Raw genomic sequence first — 19,920 nt, 5'->3', positions numbered from 1 at the left:
TCCTCTATTCTCCCAAGCATGACGTCACTCTCCAAGGACTGATCCTGCCTTGCAGCATGTCCACAGTATGTCAGACAAAGCTTCAGAATCCTTGTCTCCGAGGAGCAGTCTAGCTTCACCCTCTCTAGGATGAATTTGCTTGTTCTTCTAACAGTCTATGGTATATTCAGTACTCTTCTCTAGCACCACAGCTCAAAGGCATCAACTCTCCTTCTATCATCCCTAGTCATTGTCCAGCTCTCTGATGCATAACAAGTCATTTCAAAGACCATGGCCTGTATCAGGCACACTTTAGTAGCCAGATTGACATCGTTGCTCTTCAGTACTTTGGAGAGATCTCTGACAGCTGACTTTCCCAATGCAGTTTGCCTTTTAATTCCCTGGCTGCTGGAACCAAGGGTGTTGATTGCAGAGCCAAGCAAACAAAAGCTGTCAACAATATCAATGCCTTTACCATCTAACATGATGCTGCCAATCGGCTCAGTGGTGAGAATCTTTGTTTTCTTGACATTGAGATTCAATCCATATTGAAGACTACAGTCCTTCACCTTCTTTAGCAAGTGCTTCAGGTCCTGTTCAGTTTCAGCAAGCAGGGTTGTGTCATCTGCATAACGCAGATTGCTAGTGAGTCTACCTCCAAGCCACACTTCTCACAGAACCCAGCTTCCCAGATAATCTGTTCTGCGTATGGATTGAAATGGTATAGAGATAGGACACATCCCTGGTGTACACCCTTCCCAATTTTCCACCATTCATTGTTTCCTTGTTCTTTTCTGATGTCTGCCTCCTGGTCCAAGTATAAATTTTGCGTAAGCAAAATCAAGTGTTCTGGGATTCCCATTCTTCTCAGAGTCAGCCATTGTTTGTTGTGATCCACACAGTCAAATGCCTTTGCATAGTGAATGAAACACAGGTGGACATTCCTCTGGTACTTTCTGCTTTCAGACAAGATCCATCTGACATTAGCTATAATATCCCTCGTGCCACGGCCTCTTTTAAACCCAGCCTGCACTTCAGGCAGTTCACTGTTGATGTGCTGTTCTAGTTGTTTTTGGAGAATCTTGAGCAGAATCTTTCTTGCATGTGCTCTCAATGATACTGTTCCATAATTTCCACACTCTGTCGGATCACATTTCTTTGGAATGGCCCTCTCCCAGCCATTTGGATAGGTGGTTGTCCTCCAAATTTCTTTGCACAACTTGGTGAGCACATCTAGGGAAGCGTCTGTTTGTTGAAATATGTCAATTAGTATACCATCAATTCCTCGGGCCTTGGTTTTTGCCAATTTTCTTATAGCAACTTAAACTTCTTCCTTCGTCATCGCAGTCTCTTGCTCATATGTTGTTTCATGACATTTTTCTCTGTCCACCAATTCCTTTTGGTACAATGTCTGTAAACTCTCTCCATCTTCTTTAATGCTTCCCAGATCATTTCACATTCTGCCCGAAGCATCCTTAAGTATTGTAACTAGAGGTTTGAATTTCCTCTTCATTTCCTTCAGCTTAAGAAATGCTGAGTGAGTTTAGCTCTTTTTTATTTTTTTCTGACTCCAGCTCCTTGCACATTTCCTTGTAATACTTTGCTTTGTCCTCCCACACTGCCCTCTGGAACCTTCTGTTCAACTCCTTAATATCTTGATTTCTTCCCTTTAGTTTGGCTTCTCAGTGCTCCAGTGCCATATTTAGAGTCTCTTCTGACATCCTTCTTGGTCTTTTCTTCCTCCTCTGTCTTTATAATGACCTTTCTGTACTCTTCCTGGATGATATTCTTTATATCTTCCCACAGCTCATCCTGTCTTTGCTCATCAATGTCCATGGTCTCAAACCTGTTCCTGAGATGGTTTTGAAATTCAGGTGGGATAGACTCAAAGCCTAATTTTGGTTCCTGTGGACTTGATTTAATTTTCCTCAGCTTCACCTTGAACTTGCATGTGAGCAGTTGGTCTGTTCCACATTCAGCACCTGGCCTAGTTTTCACAACTGGTATTGAGCTTCTCCAGGGAATTCTTTCCATGTATGTAATTGATCTGATTCCTATGTATACCATTAGATGAAATCCATGTGTATAGCCTGCATTTATGTTTCTTATAAAATGCATTTGCAATGAATAAGTCATTAATGGTGCAAAATTTTATCATTCTATCTCCAGCTTCATTTCTGTCACCTAGTCCATGTTTTCCAACTGCTAATCCTTCTTCTCTATTCCTAAATTTTGCATTCTAGTCACCCATTTTTATTAATGCATCTTGATTGCATGTTCGATCAATCTCTGTCTGCAAAGGTTGGTACAAATTCTTCTATTTCTTCCTCTTTGGCTCTGGTTGTTGGTGCCTATATTTGAATGTTGGTGGTACTCACTGGACTTTCTTGTAAGTGTATGGATATTATCCTGTAACTTACAAGATTTTATTTTTTTTTAAAAAGTTGTATTTCAAGAAAGTTCTAGAAATGACTTTTTTAAGTATGTAAGAAACCCCATTTTTCTTCACCTTTTCATCTCCAGCAGAGTAGAGCATATAATTCTCTGACTCAAAATGTCCCATGGCAGTCCATCTCATTTTGCCAATACCTAGTATGTCAATATTTATGCATTCCATTTCCTTCTTAGCAATATCCAATTTTCCTACATACATGGTTCTTACATTCCATGTTCTAATCACAACTGTCTGCTTACAGCTGTTCCTCCTCCTACGTGTTTCACACTTGAGGGCTCAGCCTCGGTTGCCATATCTGCTAGTCTAAGCATGCTCTGTTGCACATAGGATTTTCAAAGACCTCTATTTCAGAAGTGGATGGCCAATCTTTCTTCCTAGTCTGTCTTAATTTGATTACTCAGATTTAGAACATTTTTTGACAGACAAGCAAGCATTTTACACAGAAGAGCAGATTAAAGTTAGTTCCCAGTAGTACAAAACAACAACAACAACAACAACAATAGATTCTGTGTTGTCTCCACCCTTGCCAGGTGTGTTTTTAGCCATCCCTTTCCCTGCTCCACCAGCATTTACATCTACTCGCCCCTACTCCATTCAACAATAATCTCTCCTCTCCATCTCCTTGATGTGATGGCCTATATGTCAATCTTTCTGGGATTCTGTGATTCCTAACGCCTCAAGCTGCTGCTGGTTTCTTCCTCTGCAGGCAGTATCTCTTGACCTAAGGAGTTTTATACCTCTGCATCAGCATTGACTTCTTGTGCCTTTGGGCACCTTCTCCTCCATTTATGCTACAATAGTTTCCAAGGGGAGTTTACCGAATCCTACATGGTATAGTGTCCGCTGAGACTACTCCTGCCACGTGCATTGTACCCCCATGCTCTACCCTTTTACCCCTGTGCTTCAAGATGTGAAAGTGGGCTTGACTCATACATTCACTTTTAATTTCAAAATAAGTCAATGTTACAAGTAGAAATGACATCTGATTCAGGTCATAATGTTTCCAAATACTTGCTATGCACCTGAGAGTTGGTCATAAGGATGACAGGAAAAGAATTGACATCATTGAGCTGTGGTGTTAGAGAAGAGCACTGAGCATTCCATGGACAGCCAAGAGAACAGCTATATCTTGGAGAGGATGCAGCCAGAGTGCTCTTGGAGGCAAGAATGATGTGGCTTTGCCTTATAAACTTTGGGCATGTTGCTAGGAGGTATTATTCCTTGGAGAAAGACATGTTGGGAAGCATGGAGAGTCAATGAAGGAGAGGAAGACCCTCAACCATGTAGATTGACACGGTGACTGCTGCAACGGGTTCTTGTGTGTCAGGAAGTGTGAGGATGGTGCAGGAAAGAACAGGGTTCAAATCATTTTTTCACAGGGTCACTGTGAGTCGTACTTGACGGCACCTAACAAGTAGAAAAATGGAAATTTTTCTGACATAGTGTGTGGTATGTGCTGCTGTTTACTAAACAAAAAGTCACTAGTTTTAATTCACCAGCCACTTTATAGATAGATGAACACTCCTCCTGTGAATATTCATAACCTTAAAAACCCAGTGGAGTGTCTTCATGAGTCAAAATCAACTTGAAAGCAGTGAATGGGTATTACTTGTAATGAAATGAATTCTATAACTGAGAAAATCTTTTGATCATTTGTGTTGTTATTGTGTGCCCTTGGGTCAGAACCAACACATGGCTGATCTTCCAACAGGTTTTCAGAGGCAGTAAATCATAGGAGAGTGCCCATTTTTATCTCAAAGAACCTGTGATGGATTTCAATCAAGTGTCTTCTGGATTGCAGCACAGCTTCTTACTACTACTCAACCAATAGCTAACTATTAATGAAATAAGCACCTTCAGCACTATAACATAACTTGTGCCTATAAATGTAAAATTCAAGGCAAAATAATATTTTTTCAATTTTAATTTGTGGTTGTAAGGAATACACAGATTTCCAAATTAGGAGAAACTGAGATATATAAATCACTCCAAGGGATGTATAAAGATTTCCATTGTAGGTCTGTGACACGTGTAAATGTAAATACATCCTTTTTATTTGACCTTCCAAATTCTCTGACTCTTCAAAGTTTTTTTTTAATTCTCCAATAAAAGCAGAAGAATTTGTTTTGAAAATATTTTAAGTTCAAGAAATAGTTTCCTTTCATTATAATTTTGTTTGTGAAATGCTCTGTGAGGTTACAACTAGTAGCTGTGTCAATTTATAAACTCTTTCCTTTGGCTGTTAACTAATACTATGCCTCATTTACTTGAAGTTCATTGTTCTATGAAGATGTCCTTTTTTTTTCTCCTAAGAAAGTAAGATGTTTCCTGTGGAGGAATGAAAATATTCACTATACTGGTTTTACTAATATGTGATTTTAAACTAAAAGGTTTAAATCTCTTAAACAGAATTCAAATTAAACTATAAACAAAAGGATTTATTAAAGGCAGTCTCATAAGGACAAATACTGCATAAGACTATTGTTGTAAAAATAGAATGATAACTGGTAAAATATGTATGGGAACTCAAGGGGGGGTTAGTAGTGGGAGTGGAGAGGTGAGGATGGGTGGGGCGAAATCACACATTTGCACAGTTTGGTGAGTGGAGGGAAGAGAATGAAATGGGCAGAATCTGGGTAAAAAGACAAGGTAATAATGCGTTTTAATTTCATAAAACATAATACATGAGAATGTAAGAAACTGTGAAACACAATGTATACAAACTTTGTAAGCAAACCAGTAATAATTTTTAAAAGCTTAAAACAAACAAATATCCCCACTCCAAGTCCATTTTTATCAAGTTGCTTCAAGGTGACCTTCCATGTTGTTATATGCCGTCAAGTCACCTGCAGCTTGTAGTACCCCTATGTGCAATAGCTCTGAATGTTGCCCTAGGTTATAAATCTTTGAAGGAGGAGTTCCTTCATTACCTTCATCTAAGTGATTTTTGTTTTAACTACTTTATCTCCATCCTCAAATAGTCCTCCCCAATATATACATATCTAAGCTTCATTTTACATGGATCCACAATTTACACCCTTGGTACAAGTAATGGGGTAATCTACAGTTAGAGACCTTTCCATATTATTGAGGAGTAGTGATGTCAGTTTGAGAATTAAGGTGTGTCTGATTTAGGCCATGATATTTCTGATTACTATGTATCCAAGTCCTGTAAAATTACTAAGGATGACAGAAAAAGAATTGATGCCTTTGAGCTGTGGTGTTGGAGAAGAGCACTGAACATTCAATGGATGACCAAGAAAACGAATAGATATGTCTTAGAGAGGGTGCATCCAGAGTGCTCTTTGGAGGCAAGAATGATGTGGTGTTGCCTCACACACTTTGGACATATTGCTAGAAAGTGATATTCATTGGATCAGGACATGATGTTGGGAAGGATGGAGGGTTGGCGAAGGAGAGGAAGACCCTCAACCAGGTGAATTGACATGGTGAATGCTGCAACGGGCTCTTGTGTGTCCGGAAGTCTGAGGATGGCTCAAGACAGGACTTAATTCAGATCTTTTGTTTATTGGGTCTCCATGAGTCATTCTTGACTTGAGGGCACCTAACAACAACAATAAAATGTTTTACTCATTATTTTGTAAGATCTTTGAATGATAGAAACTGTGTTTTGCTGAGTTTTTGATTCCTTAGTTCTTAGGATCGTACCAGGCATACTCATTGAGAAAATATTTATTGAAGTGAATAACTTTTTATTTCAAAGTTGCGTTAATATATGTCCACTTCTTTAAAATCATCTCTTCTTTCACAAGTTGGCTGTACCTCTCAACTCTTCAGACGTACTCTACTAGCTTTACTCTTTAATTGAATTTGCCATATTTTCCCTTGCGTGAGGGTTGTTTTGGGGTAATTATGTGGTTTGTGTGCTAGGAAAGTGAGAAATACTGGGCACATTAGTAATCTTGGGATGTTGGGCAGGAATAATTTTTGCTGACAATTTATGTCTGTAATAGATATTCTGCTCTGCGTTTTAAAAATTTAGGTTTCTTTTTTAAAAAAAAATAGTGAACTGAACGAGAGGGAAGGAAGAGTGAGGGAGTAAAATGTGCAAAAAATGAATGTTAACTAATGTCTAACTTTTCTGTAAATGTTAAAATTACAATTAAAGTAAACTTTATTTACATTTTTTTTTCAAAGTTTAGGTTTAGGGTTTGTTTCTTTTTTTACAAATCATAGCAAGACTCCTTCCCCCCAATAGTGTTTGACACTCTACACAAGAGTGCTAATTACAGTCTATCTTATCAATTGCACAACATTTGGAATACATGGTACAGCTTAATGACGGTATTTCTAACCTAGCGAATGGTTAATTGTTCTGTGCTAATTGTCATCAAGTATGATTTGAGCTAGAAGTACTTTCAAAGACAGAAAATAATCTCTTTGGAAGAACACTTTGGAAGAACCAGTAGTGTCTACTAAAGCTAGGGGGAAAAAATGCAAGTAATTACTGAACCTAAGGAGAAGAGTATTGAATGTACCATGGACTGCCAAGGAAACAAACAGATTCATCCTAGAGAAGGTTAAACCAGGCTGCCCCTTGGAGGCAAGGATTCTGGGGATTCGTCTGACATACTTTGGACATGTTGTAATGAGAGACAGGTCTTTAGAGAGGGACATCATGCTGGGTAGAGTAGAGGGACAGCACAGAAGGGGAAGACCCTCTGTGAGGTGGATTGATTCAGTGACTGGGGTAATCGGGATGGGTGTGTCATAGGCAGTGCGGTTGGCACAGGATAGAGCAGGGTTTAGGGCTGTTGTACATAGGGTTGCTATGAGTCGCAAATGACTCGATGGCACATAACAAAAACAACAACAATGCAAATTGTGATTGGAACCTTACTGTATCCTATGCCACCCTGACTATCTGTAACATACTCACGTATATAAATAGTGAAGGATTTTAAATATGAAATTGATATATTCAGCTCTTTATGCGAGAAACTATACATATAATGAAAAATTACAGATTCAATCAAAATGGTAAGGATGAGTAAGATTTTTACCACTAAGTGAAAGGAGAGGGAGGAGTCATCAAAGATAACACAGACTTTAAACCTGACTACATAGGAGATCACACAACTTTGCTTGCTGAGATTGAAGATCAGAGAGTTGGACTGAGAGAGGATCTGAGAGTGAATAGGATGTCAGAAGAAGAATCAGTATCTTTCTACACTGCTGTTGGAGAAGAGTACTGACTATATCATGGACTGCCAAAAGAACGAACAGTTATGTCTTGGAGAAAGTGCCCTTTGTAAGCAAGGATGATAAAACTTCATTTCACATACTTGGAGCACATTACTATTCTTTGTAGTAGAACATTATTCCTGGAAAGGTGGCAGTGCAACCAGAGTGATCCTTGGAGGCAAGCAAGGGTGATGAAACTTCATCTCACATACTTTGGGCATGTTGCTAGGAGAGACTACTCCTTGGAAAGGGACATCATGCTTGGCAAGGTAGAAGGTAGTGAAAGAAAAGAAGACCCTCAACAGATAGATTGACAGAATGATTGCTGCAGTGGCCTCAAGTAGGTAAAAAAATGATTAGGATTGCACAGGATAGGACATGGTTCAGATCTGTTGTTCATAGGGTCTCTATGCATTGTACTCATCTTACGAAAACCTAAAAACATCAACACATGGGCAAAAAGGAGCTTTGTGGCCATGGTGATTTAAGTGCTATGCAGCTAACTTAAAATTCCCAAGTTTGTGTGAGTCAAGTACCACTGCTCTGCTTTTTAGAAGCTATGGCCTAGGAAAACCTATAAGGCAGTACTATTCTGCCATGCAGTCACTATGATTCAAAATTGCCTCAGTGACATGCAACTACATTTAAACAGGTGTACCTGATATATAAGAATAAGGGTTGAATTGACATTATAATTAAGCAAATTTAACTATTGTTCTGGTGGCCTACTAAGTAAGGAATTGGGCTGTCAACCCTAAGCCATCTTGTTTGAATCTGCCAGGTGCTCTACAGGAGAAAAATGGACAATCTCCTCTCATAAGATTTATAGCCTTTGAGTATTCACTGGATTGTCTTTTATGAGTTGGTTCTGACTGAATGATACATAACAACCGTAGCAAAAGTAGCTACTATTTTTGTAGTTTGAATGAATTTTCCATAAATATCAGGTTTTCTAACTATGTTGTTGTTCTTGCTGTCGAGTCACCTGAGACTCAGTGACCCTATGTCTGACAGCCCTGAACCCTGCTGTATCCTATGCCAATCTTACTGTCTTTGACACATCCACCGCCATTACCACAGCTACTGAATCAATCCATCTCATCAAGGGTCTTCCTTTCTTGCTCTGTCCCTCCATACTCACAAGTATGATGTCCCTCTCCAAGAACTGGTCCCTCCTTGCAACATGTACAAAATATGTCAGATGAAGCCTTGACTGCAAGGAGCAGCCTGGCTTTACCCTCTCCAGGATGAACTTGTTTGTTCTTGTAGCAGTCCACAGTATATTTATTACTCTTCTCCAGCACCACAGCTCAAAGGCATCAATTCTCCTTCTAGCATCCCTAGTCATTGTCCAGCTCTCTGATGCATAGCACACAATTGCAAAGACTATGGCCAGAATAAGGCACACCTTAGTCTCTAGGCTGACATCACTGCTCTTCAGTACTTTGGAGAGGTCTCTGACAGCAGACTTTCCCAATGCAATTTGTCTTTTAATTTCCTGGCTGCTGGTACCAAGAGTGTTGATTGTGGAGCCCAATCTTAATCTTTCACCATCTATCATGATGCTGCCAGTTGGCCCGGTGGTGAGAATCTTTGTTTTCTTGATGTTGAGCTCTTCCATATTGAAGTCTACAGTCCTTGACCTTCTGCAGCAAGTACCTCAGGTCTTCCTCAGTTTCAGCAAGCAGGGTTGTGTTGTCTGCGTAATGCAGATTGTTGATGATGCCTCCAATCCTGATGCCACATTTCTCCTCATAAAGTTTAGCCTCCCAGATAGATCACGTCACATCTTTTCCACCCTTCTCTCCTTCAAGGTGATTAATCCAATAGGAAACAGGAACTAAGCAAAGAGAACAATTTGTTACAACAAACATATTCTCTCTTCCTTGACAATGGAATAATTACATTTTCTCTTTACTTTTGAATAGGGTGGTGGTGATTGTCCAGAAATGAGTATTGGAGCTATAAAAATTGCCTTGGAAATTTCTCTCCCTGGCTCTTTCATCTACGTTTTCACTGATGCACGGTCCAAAGACTACAGACTCGCCCATGAGGTGCTGCAGCTCATCCAGCAGAAACAGTCACAAGTGAGTATGAATCACCAACTAATCTTTTTTGCAAAAATACAGTGCAAGAGAGAGGAAATAATTCAGAGGTTGCCTATCTTTGATGATTCCTGTAGGAGAAATAACCATTACAGTGATGAAACCTTATGTTTACACTTCTCTGTGTATGTATCATTTAATTCAAACACATTAAAGTTATATGTGATATTTCTACATACCATATGAAAGCCTTAGTTTTAAAATATCAAATAATATTTATGGAATATATTTACTTTGTCCGTGTTGTTGATTTTGCTGATAATATGCACAATGAAATGCACACCAATTCAGCAACTTCTAAACACACATAAAGTTCAGTTATCTCAATTACATTTTTCAAATTATGACCCTTCAAATTCTCACCCTTTTTTTCTAAATTCTTCCTCCTCCCTTAACATAAACACACTGCCTTTAAGTTTTTATATAATAGCTTGAGTTGTTATTGTCAATTTAACTCATATAGTTTTTAAAAGTGTGATGCTGAATACTTACAGTTTTACGTGTGTGTGTGTGTGTGTGTGTGTACGTTTAGAAAATTTCAAGGGATATTTTTGGTTTAAAGTTTAAAATTTCAGTATCACCATCAGACAATGTAGTTTTGGTGATTCATCTAGCACCATAATAGTGTTAGGAGCTTTATTGCTTGGTGTTGCATTGTCTGGCGAATCTTGGTTTTGTGGAACATCCTAATTGGTGCAATATCATGTTTAGTCCCAGGGAGTGCATAGGAATCTGAATGTCTACATTTGTAGAAGGAATCATTGGGAAGTTCAATATCAACAGTTAAAACCAAGAAGGGTGTGGCCTGTGGAGCATACCATCAATTAATTACTTAAGATCAAATTGAGGTTGAAGAAAATGAAAACAAGTCCTTAAAAATAAAAATATGATTTTAAGTATATCTCACATGAATTGAAACATCATCTTAAAAGTAGGTTTGAAATATTGAACACTAATTTTCAAAATAACTTTGAGTTCTGGGATGATGTCTAGGCTAACATCTATGAACAGAGCAAAAGGTCATTAAAAGGCAGAGGAGAAAAAAAAAGGCAGAGGAGAAAATAACCAAACAAAATATATATATATAAGGGACTCTGAAAATTGTACTAGAATGTCAAGAAACCAAAACAAAGGGAAGAAATACTGAAGTAAAAAAAGCTGAACGGTGTGTTTGGGAATCCCAGAGTGTGGTCAAGCCGAGGAGCCTACTTGGAGTCAGCAGGGAACAGGAGCAGCAGGCCCCCAGCTGTGGAGTTCTAGTGTATGTGTGGTAACACTGTGTCTGTGCCCCTGCTCTCCGATGCTGCCACTGTGTCTGGAGCTGAGCAGGAAACGGCTGAGCTTATTTTATTACCTGGACTTTGAGACACAGGGCACAGCTAAGCTGATGCCCTCTCCACCATCTGGTTCCATCACGCCAAGTACATCTGTCCCCATGCACCTCGGATCCCTGTGACCCTCAACATGAAGATGGTGATACCCTCCTGGTTTGACCTAACAGGACTGAGTCCAGATGCCCCAGAGGACGAGGCTGGCATTGAGAAGGCAGCAGAGAACATCAAGGCCTTGGCTGAGCATGTGATGAAGAATGGGATTCCTGCCAATCGTATTGTCCTGGGAGGCTGTCCCTCTACACCGCCCTCACCTGCCCGCACCCTCTGGCTGGCATTGTAGCGTTAAGCTGTTGGTTGCCTCTGCACCAGGTTTTCTCCCAGGCAGCCAAGGACCTGGCAGTGCCAAGGATCGGGCCGCCCTGCATTGCTATGGGGAGCTGGACCCCATGGTGCTTGTCCGGTTTGGGGCCCTGGTAGCTGGAAAGCTCAGGTCTGTTGTCACACTTACCAGGGTCCAGTTTAAGAGTTACCCAGGTGTCATAGCGGCTGTGATGGAATTTCTTAAGAAGCTGCTGCCTCTAACCAGAGTTGCTGGGTCTCCAGCAATTTAGCTCATGTGGGGCCCAACACTCGCAGCACTGTCTTGGATCTGAGCCGGCCGAGCCCCTGTCTCCACCGTCTTCCACCTGTCCTTTACCACAGACCTTGGCGCAGACTGGTCAAGGCCTGGCCCATCTGCTCTCCGCCATCTGACACTGTCCGCAGCAGCAGTGGGCTGCTTTCTTACTCCATTTCCCTGGAGGAGGGCCCCTCAGCGGCAGTATTGGAGAGGCTGTAGGCAGGGGGGGAAAGGGGCCCAGCTGCTGACCCACTCATTCAGGACCTCACTCACTACCCCCGCCTTGGTCCCATCTCCTGTGGCCTCAGGGTTTGGCCCATGGGGCTCTCCCAGGCCCCACCTACTGACCCCCAGGGATTCTCCCCAGATAATCATATCTCCTGCCTCCTCTCCAGCTGCTTCTCAATCATGAATGTGTCCATGACCTACCCCCTTGCTTCTGGGGCACACCTGCCTGTCTGCAGGAGTTTTGGTGTGGGTGGGGTTCCGGGCCTTCCCTCAGCTGTTCCCTCCTCCTTGGGGGCTGGGCCCACCTCGACTTTGCCCTTTCCTCCACCAGGCTTGGAGCCTGCAGGGCTGGACTGAGGCTCATGATCTCTCCACAGCTGTCCCACCCCCACTTTGTCCCCACTCCTGGGCCAGGGAGGTGGTAGGGAAAGAGTTGCGTCTAGTCTCTGTCTCCATGTGGTTTTGGGTGTTTTTATTGTTGTGTCCTGGATTCCAATAAAAATTAAAGAAATCGTCTCATTTAAAAAAAAAAAAGCTGAACAAGGGCATCTTGAAAAGACAAAGTGTTAGAATGTGTGGAGAGCTGGCTGAAGTATAAAAAGGAAATAATTGGCTTGGCATTTCTCAAGTTAAAATAATGAAAAAAATACATTTGCAGTATTGCAGGATGCTATGAGCAAAATCTTGAATGATCCAGGAAGCATCGAAAGAATATTGATGGAATACGCAGAGTCACTGTACCTAAATAATTGATACAGAAAAATTCCAGGAAATACCATAAGAACAAAAGTCAGTGGTAATGAAGGAAGAAGTTAGAATTGCATTGAAGGTATTGACAAAAAAAAAAAACCAAGACCCCAGAAATCGACTGGATACCAACTGACGTTTCAGCTAACAGATGCAACTCTGCAAGTGTTCACCAGTCTATGCCAGTAAATTTGAAGGACAGCTGCCTGGCCAACTGACTGGAGGAGTTCCATATTTTTTCCCATTTCCAAGAAAGGTGTTACAACAGAATGTGGAAACTATCAAATGTTGTTATTATTATCATATACAAGCAAAGAACTGCTGAAGATCATACAAATATGGCTAGAGCAGTACAGAGACAATGAAATACCAGATGTTCAAGTAGGATTGAGAAGAGATTATGATACCAGGGATATCATTGCTGATGGCAGATGGATCCTGGCAGAAAGCAAAGAATCCCAGAAAAATATCTATGTATACTTTATTGACTATGCAAAGACATTTGGCTATGTGAGTCACAAATTATGGCTAACATTGAAAAGAATTAGAATCCCACGACACCTAATTTTGTGTATACGAAACCAATATTTAGAACAAGAGGCTGTTGTGTAAACAGAGCAAGGAAACACTACATGGTTTAAAATTAAGAATGGTGTCAGGGTTTCATCTACTTTTCATACCTAGTCAATATGTGTGCTAAGAAAATTATTTAAAAAACTGGACTCTATGAAGAAGAACGTGACATCAGAATCAGAATAAGGTTTATTAGTAACCTGAGTTATGCAAATGACACAGCTATGCTTGCTGAAAGTGAAGAGAATTTGAAGCACTTGTTGCAGAATAGCAAAGAATTCAGTATTCAGCATTTCAACATCAAGAAAGCAAAAATTTTTACCACTTGACTAATAGGCAGCATCATAATAGGTGTGGAAAAGATTGAAATGATTAATATATTTATTTACTTGATTCCATAATTAACATACTTGACACCAGCAGTCAGGAGATCAGGAGACATATTACAGTGGGAAAGCCTGGAGTCAGGGAACTCTCCAAATTATTGAGGAGAAATGATGCCAGTTTAAGGACTAAGGTGCACCTGATATAGGCCATAGATTTTTCAAGCACTAGCTATGCGTGTGAGAGATATACAATGAATAATGATGAGACAAGAATTGATGACTTTGAGCTGGGGTGTCACAGCTGTGGTTTTCACAACTAAATATCTCATGGACTGCCAAAAAAACAAGTATCTTGGGGAAAGTGCAGCCCCAGAGTGTTCTTTGGAGGCAAAGATGGTAGTTTTGCCTCACATACTTTGGGCATGTTTCTAAGAGTGGAATATATTGTTCATAGGTCACTTGACTTAACTGTACCTAACAACCACAACCGCAATATGTTTACTACTTCTGTTCTATTTCCTAGTTCATTGGGTAATGTCTTAAAAGCTTGAGAGTTATTAAAGGCAAAAGAATTGGTTTCTGCTAGCTTGGAGCTACAGAAAAAGAAAAAGGAATGTGTTACTAAATGCCTCTGTTAACAACTGCCACTTTTGCCATATGACCAGAGTTGAATAGTTCCCTGCTATTGTTACTGAATACAAAAACGACAAAAAAAATTAGAACAAATATTCCACAGAAGGGTCCCAAATGAAAGCGAAATGATGGACAGAATTTCAAATTCTCATGTAATCTACACCTCTTTTGAGTAATGAATGTTTTCCTTATTAATAAAAGATTAAATGATTGGAGGTTAATTAGCTGCTTATTTATATCTTCTCCTTATGACTGAGGTCTAACAAAATAGACTTGTATTTCGAATATCAACTTCTATATGGTATCTAATTGAGTCAGAGTTACCCATTGTTATGTGTAAACCCTGCTTCCTGACAAACTATACCTGCACTCTCTGGCTTAAAAAAAATAACTTGGTGTTTCTCACATTTCTATAGATTCCACTGATATAGCTAGGCTATATATTGTTTGTTTGTTTGCCTGAGAGTGTTTAGGGGCTAGACTCTGAAGTGACTTGGTTCTGCTTTATATATGTTTTCAGACTCCTTCTGAGACTAGAAGTCTAGATGAGGCATGTTCTTTCTTTATGGTCTTTTTCTTATGGTCTTGGCAAGAATATCTCAATCAAAGCTTAAATACACAAAGCCTTTTGAACCTAGTCTTGGAACTGGTAGAGTGACTCTTTTTCCTCATACTACTGGCCAAAGCAAGTCACAGTCATAAAAAAATTATACTTGCCACTTTAATGAGAGGAACTAAAAATCACTCGAAAAAATGCTTGGCAGATAAGAAATTGAAGCCATCATGCAACCTAACAAAGTCAGTTTTGTTTGCGTTTTATAGCTACACTTTTGAAATATAAATAATCATGTTTCTATATATGTTCAGTGTTAACCATACTGTAAAGTCAGTATTTTTATTTATGAACTCTAACTCTTTTTTGTATTCTTTTTTAAAAATTGATATTTTAACAAAAGTTTATGAAAAACTTAGATTACCATTTTCCTCTCTACTGTCCTCCCTGTTTGCTTTTCTCTTTAAAAAGAGTCTTTCATTGTTTTAACTGTACATTAGCAACAATTATGATAATGGTATAACTGAACAGCATTTCATTTTATGGTACATTGTGTTGCTGTGAGTTTGAACTGACTTGACAATACCTAGCAATAATAACACAAATATATCTATACCAAGTATCTAGTACTATATATGATATAAAGATATATTGACTATTTTCTGGAAACCCTTTAAACTGTCTCACTTTTATATGTTTAGGTGGTATTTGTGCTCACTGGAGATTGTGATGACAGGAGGCACATTGGATATAAAGTCTATGAGGAAATTGCCTCTACAAGTTCTGGTCAAGTGTTTCATCTGGACAAAAAGCAAGTTAATGAGGTAAACTTAATAAGATTTGTCTGGTTTATTTGTTAAAGGTTTAATTTTTAGAAAGCTATTTGATGTAAAATGTTCGGTTTCTAGACCACAGGCCAGTACAGGTGTTACATTAATGTGGAGAAAAATGGGTAAAAACCTCCCACGCAGTTTACATCTTCAAAACCAAAAGAGATTTAATTGAGTCAGTTCTGACTTGACACAGTGAGCTTGGCTTTGAAGTTTTGAGCAATTTTTTATAGTTCTGGTGACTTAGTGGTAGGAAGCTACTGTGCCAGCCCAAAGGCAGATGGTGTGAATCTACCAGCCAGCTTGTGGGAGAAAAATGGACAGTTTCCTCCTGTGCAATTAACTGGCTCTAAAAACTCTCTGGAAGATCATCTGTGAGTTGGTTCTGGTACAGAACAACTTGTTGAAACCAACCAACCAACCAACCAACCAACCAACCAACCAACCAACCAATCTTTCAATCTCACTAACCTCTGGGAGAACATGACTGGGAGAAGATATAACTAACCCTCCAGAGGTTGTCAGACATTCTAAGCGGCACAGGAGGACACTGCCCATATGTCTTCCAAGGAACAGTTTGTGAATTTGCACCAGCCCACTTTGAGTTAGGAGCACAACTCCCTATCCACAGGCCACAAAATCTCCCTTAGTTCTTGTTTGTTAAGATTCATTTGTATTTCTGTTGTATTACTTTTGGATAACTGGTAAACTGAGCTTGACTGATTACTAAACTAGCTATGAGAGGAAAAAATGATTGTTGAGAAAAATCTAGTGAAGTCTGACCTCAATAAGTAAAACTAAAATCTAAAATTAATTCTAATTTTCATGATGGTAAGTTATAACACACAGTAAGAAAACATTGATATTTTCTTAAAAAAAAGTGTTTGAGACCTGTATTGACTTCACTCATGACAGTAAAACATAATTAATTAGACTCACTCTATAAGTTTTTGGAAACATGCCAGTATAAAGATACAAGTTTCAAGTGAGAATGATTCCAATTTGATTGATTTATACAAGTTATATCAATTTAATAATAGGCTCCTTTGTGTCTTGAATTAAATAGTTCAATAGTTCTCTTGTAATTAGTGTTCTTGTTACATCCTGGTAGAAATAGCAAGATAAATTTTAAACAAATATTCTAACCAATATATTTGTTAACAACATTCTGGGATATGTAAACTGGACAATCACTTTATTAAAAATAATAATAGTATTCTTAGAGGAAATAGACTGTTAAGTGAGTCTATATTGGATCAAAGTAGGGTTGACAATTGTAGGGAAAATGTTTAGTAATTCATTGACACAAATATTTGCATGAGAAATTGGACACCTGGGAAGAAAAGAAGTGTAGAAAAGTGCTTGGCTTTTTTCAGGAGCTAGATTTCCATCCATACATCATAGACTGTAATTTAATCTAGTGGAAAGAAATGTCGCTTATAGGTTCTTTAACTGTAAGATCCTGTAGAATTATCAGCGTCACCAAAGCAAAGTGGAGCAGAAGTGAGGAAGAAATTCATTCTTTCTTATATCTGTGAGGAATAACAAATGTTTTAAGGTGTGTTGAGGTTCGAGGCTGGGAATAGCAATGATGCTCAACAAGACATACAGACTTCTGGAACTAGCCAAGGATCTCATGTCCTGTGGACAAAGTGGTTGCCAGCAGAAAATTCTGGGACAAAAGTGAGATGAGACATGACGAACACAAAATACATTTACAATTGCAATTAGTACTCAGATTTGTTTGTGAATACTCAGACACAATGTGGAGATTGTTATCACAGAAAAGATAGAGTGATTTTTTTAAGTGTTATCTAGGACTTTATTATTAATTAAGTTGACCACAGACCCATAAAAAGCATCTTTTGTATCCTATGATTGTGACTCTATTTATATATCCAGGGATAACTTGATTTATACAAAATTGAAAATATTATTATTATTATTATTATTAATGGATAAAAAGAGACATGTTTCATTAGCCTTGGAGGTATAATAGGTATTGTATTGAGCTGCTAGCCTCAGGGTCAGTGGTTAGAATCCATTAGTTGCTCTGTGCAAGACAGATGAATATTATCCTCCCTTTAAGATTTATAAATTTGGAAACCCACTGGACAATTACTAGGAATAAGAATTACTCAATGGCACAAAGTTTTGTACTTTTTGTTGTTTTTGTCGGATTGTTTCAAATGATGTATAACAATTCTTATACATAGCAAATCATTAACAGGACTAAAATTTTTGTAAGTTCCAGAAAATTTTTACTTTTCAGACTAATCCTTAGAAATAAATTATGATAAAAACATTTTTGTGGCAAAATTCATCTTACTCTAATTAGCACAATGTAGTGTTTAGTAAATTCAATCACTCCAGCAACTAGGAAATAAAAAGATGAATTGCATTGCGAAAGTCAGCTGTCAGGGACCTCCCTAGAGTACTGAGAAGCAATGATGTCAGTCTATTGATTCAGGTGCGTCTGATTGAGGCATAGTATTTACAGTTACTTGCTATGTGTCAGAAAGTTGGACAATGACTAGGGATGTTAGGAGAATTGATGCCTTTGAGCTGTCATGCTGGAGAAGAGTACTGAATATACCATGGACTCCTAGAAGAACAGGTTTGTCCTGGAAAGTGTGGAATCAGATTCTTCCTTGGAGGCAAGGATTCTGAAGCTTGGTCTGACATACTTTGGATTGCAAGGAAGAACCAGTCCTTGGAGAGAGATGTCATGCTTGGGAAGATGGAGGGACAGTGCAAGAGAGGAAGACCCTCAATGAGATGGATTGATTCAATGACGGGGGTAATGAGATTAGGTGTGTCATAGACAATAAGATTGGCACATGATAGAGCAGGATTCAGAGCTGTTGTACATAGGGTCACTGTGAGTCACAAGTGACTCAACTGCACATTACAACAAGTATGTTAATGCAGTCCCAAGCTATTTTATAAGTATAAACACATTTTAGAAATCTGAGTGATCATGAAGCTTTTTGTGCTTTACTTTCTACATATAGTTTTGGGAAATAGATACTCTTTTTGTAAGCATTAATAAGATTTCACAGAAAATATAAACTGAGATTTGCAAACAGGATTAGGTTTAGATTCATAGATAATAATATATTACTAGGGACACTTTCAATGGCACTTAACAACAACAGCAACAAAGGGGACACATTGAGAGGAAGTTGGAGTTCTGTTGATGAATATGGCAGAAAAACAGGTGTAAACAAAGGGGAAGGAGTGGCAAGAGGATGTGTGTGTGTGTGTGTGTGTGTGTGTGTGTGTATGAATGATGAATGAGATCATTTAAGCAAGGGATTAAAAACTCCAACATTTTTAGGTAAGTTAAAGGTCATAGATTTCTATAGTATTATGCTCCCAAATCTACACAGTGAAGAGAATGTAGGAGTTCTAGCAAGGTGTGTGCTTATAGTCCTGAGTCTTTTTTGTTCTTAAGCCCTCCAATTTATTGGATGAGGTCCACCACATTATGGAAAATAATCTGCTTTATTTAAGGCTAACTGGTTTAATCATATGTAGCTCCGTCATAACAGACTCTAGATAGATTTTTGATTGAATAACTGATAAAAATTGTCTAGGCAAAATAAGTCTTTTGCACTATCAACAATATTTTGTGATTTCCCAAACATAACAGTTTTCTTCAAAGTTCTTTTTTAAGTTTGTTTGCTTTCCTCTTGGTTGCTATATTAAGCTCATGAACTTATACTAAATTTTATGTTGAAATTCCACAGAATATCAATTATTTCATTTGCTACGGCTATCCTTCAGACTTACCACAATTGCACTATGATCACATTTATTATCCAGTAATTTCTGTTTAAACTAAAACCTATGTAATGCAGAAACCTGTCTGAAAAATATAACTCAAATATTTTTCACTGAATAAGGAAAAAAACACAACCAAACCCCTAAGCCCTGTAGTAGTGTGTTTAGGCACAAGGCTGTTGACTAAAAGGTCAGCAGAGCTACAGAAGAACGATGTGGCTATCATCTTCCATGAAGAGTAACATTCTGGAAAACCTTTTGGGACAGTTGACTCTGTCTTATAAGATCAGTACCGGTCAGAACCTACAACCCACTCTAAGGCAAATATTTAATGAGTGATTGAAAAGTGGTAAACCACATCTGTTAAAAGCAGGAAACCCTCAGGACCTGGAAAAATACAACTTTTACAGGTTCTATTGTAATTACCTGTTCACATGATTCTATTTAGTATGTATAGGATATATGTGATATAACAAACTTATCTTTAAGTAGCTTAATAATAATAAATAGAACCTATTTTTCCTTTTTTTATAATGGCTTATATTTG

The 19,920-nt window shown here is 38.6% G+C and overlaps 1 protein-coding gene and 1 pseudogene across 1 annotated transcript in view; both read left to right on the top strand.

The window, feature by feature from the left end:
- Nucleotides 1-19,920, top strand: part of HMCN1 (hemicentin 1) — a 763,653-nt gene that overhangs the window by 229,008 nt on the left and 514,725 nt on the right. The window contains exons 4-5 of the mRNA XM_006901311.1: nucleotides 9,568-9,726; nucleotides 15,459-15,581. Of these exons, the coding sequence (XP_006901373.1) occupies nucleotides 9,568-9,726; nucleotides 15,459-15,581 (282 nt within the window). The remainder of the gene's footprint in view (nucleotides 1-9,567; nucleotides 9,727-15,458; nucleotides 15,582-19,920) is intronic.
- Nucleotides 11,008-11,689, top strand: LOC102863481 (annotated as a pseudogene).

This window comes from Elephantulus edwardii, unplaced genomic scaffold, assembly GCF_000299155.1.
Source record: "Elephantulus edwardii isolate Elephantulus edwardi_28Jun2011 unplaced genomic scaffold, EleEdw1.0 scaffold00318, whole genome shotgun sequence".
NCBI classification, from domain to species: Eukaryota; Metazoa; Chordata; class Mammalia; order Macroscelidea; family Macroscelididae; genus Elephantulus; species Elephantulus edwardii.
Note: the sequence above shows the minus strand (reverse complement) of the source record. Positions and strands in the feature narration are given on the sequence as shown.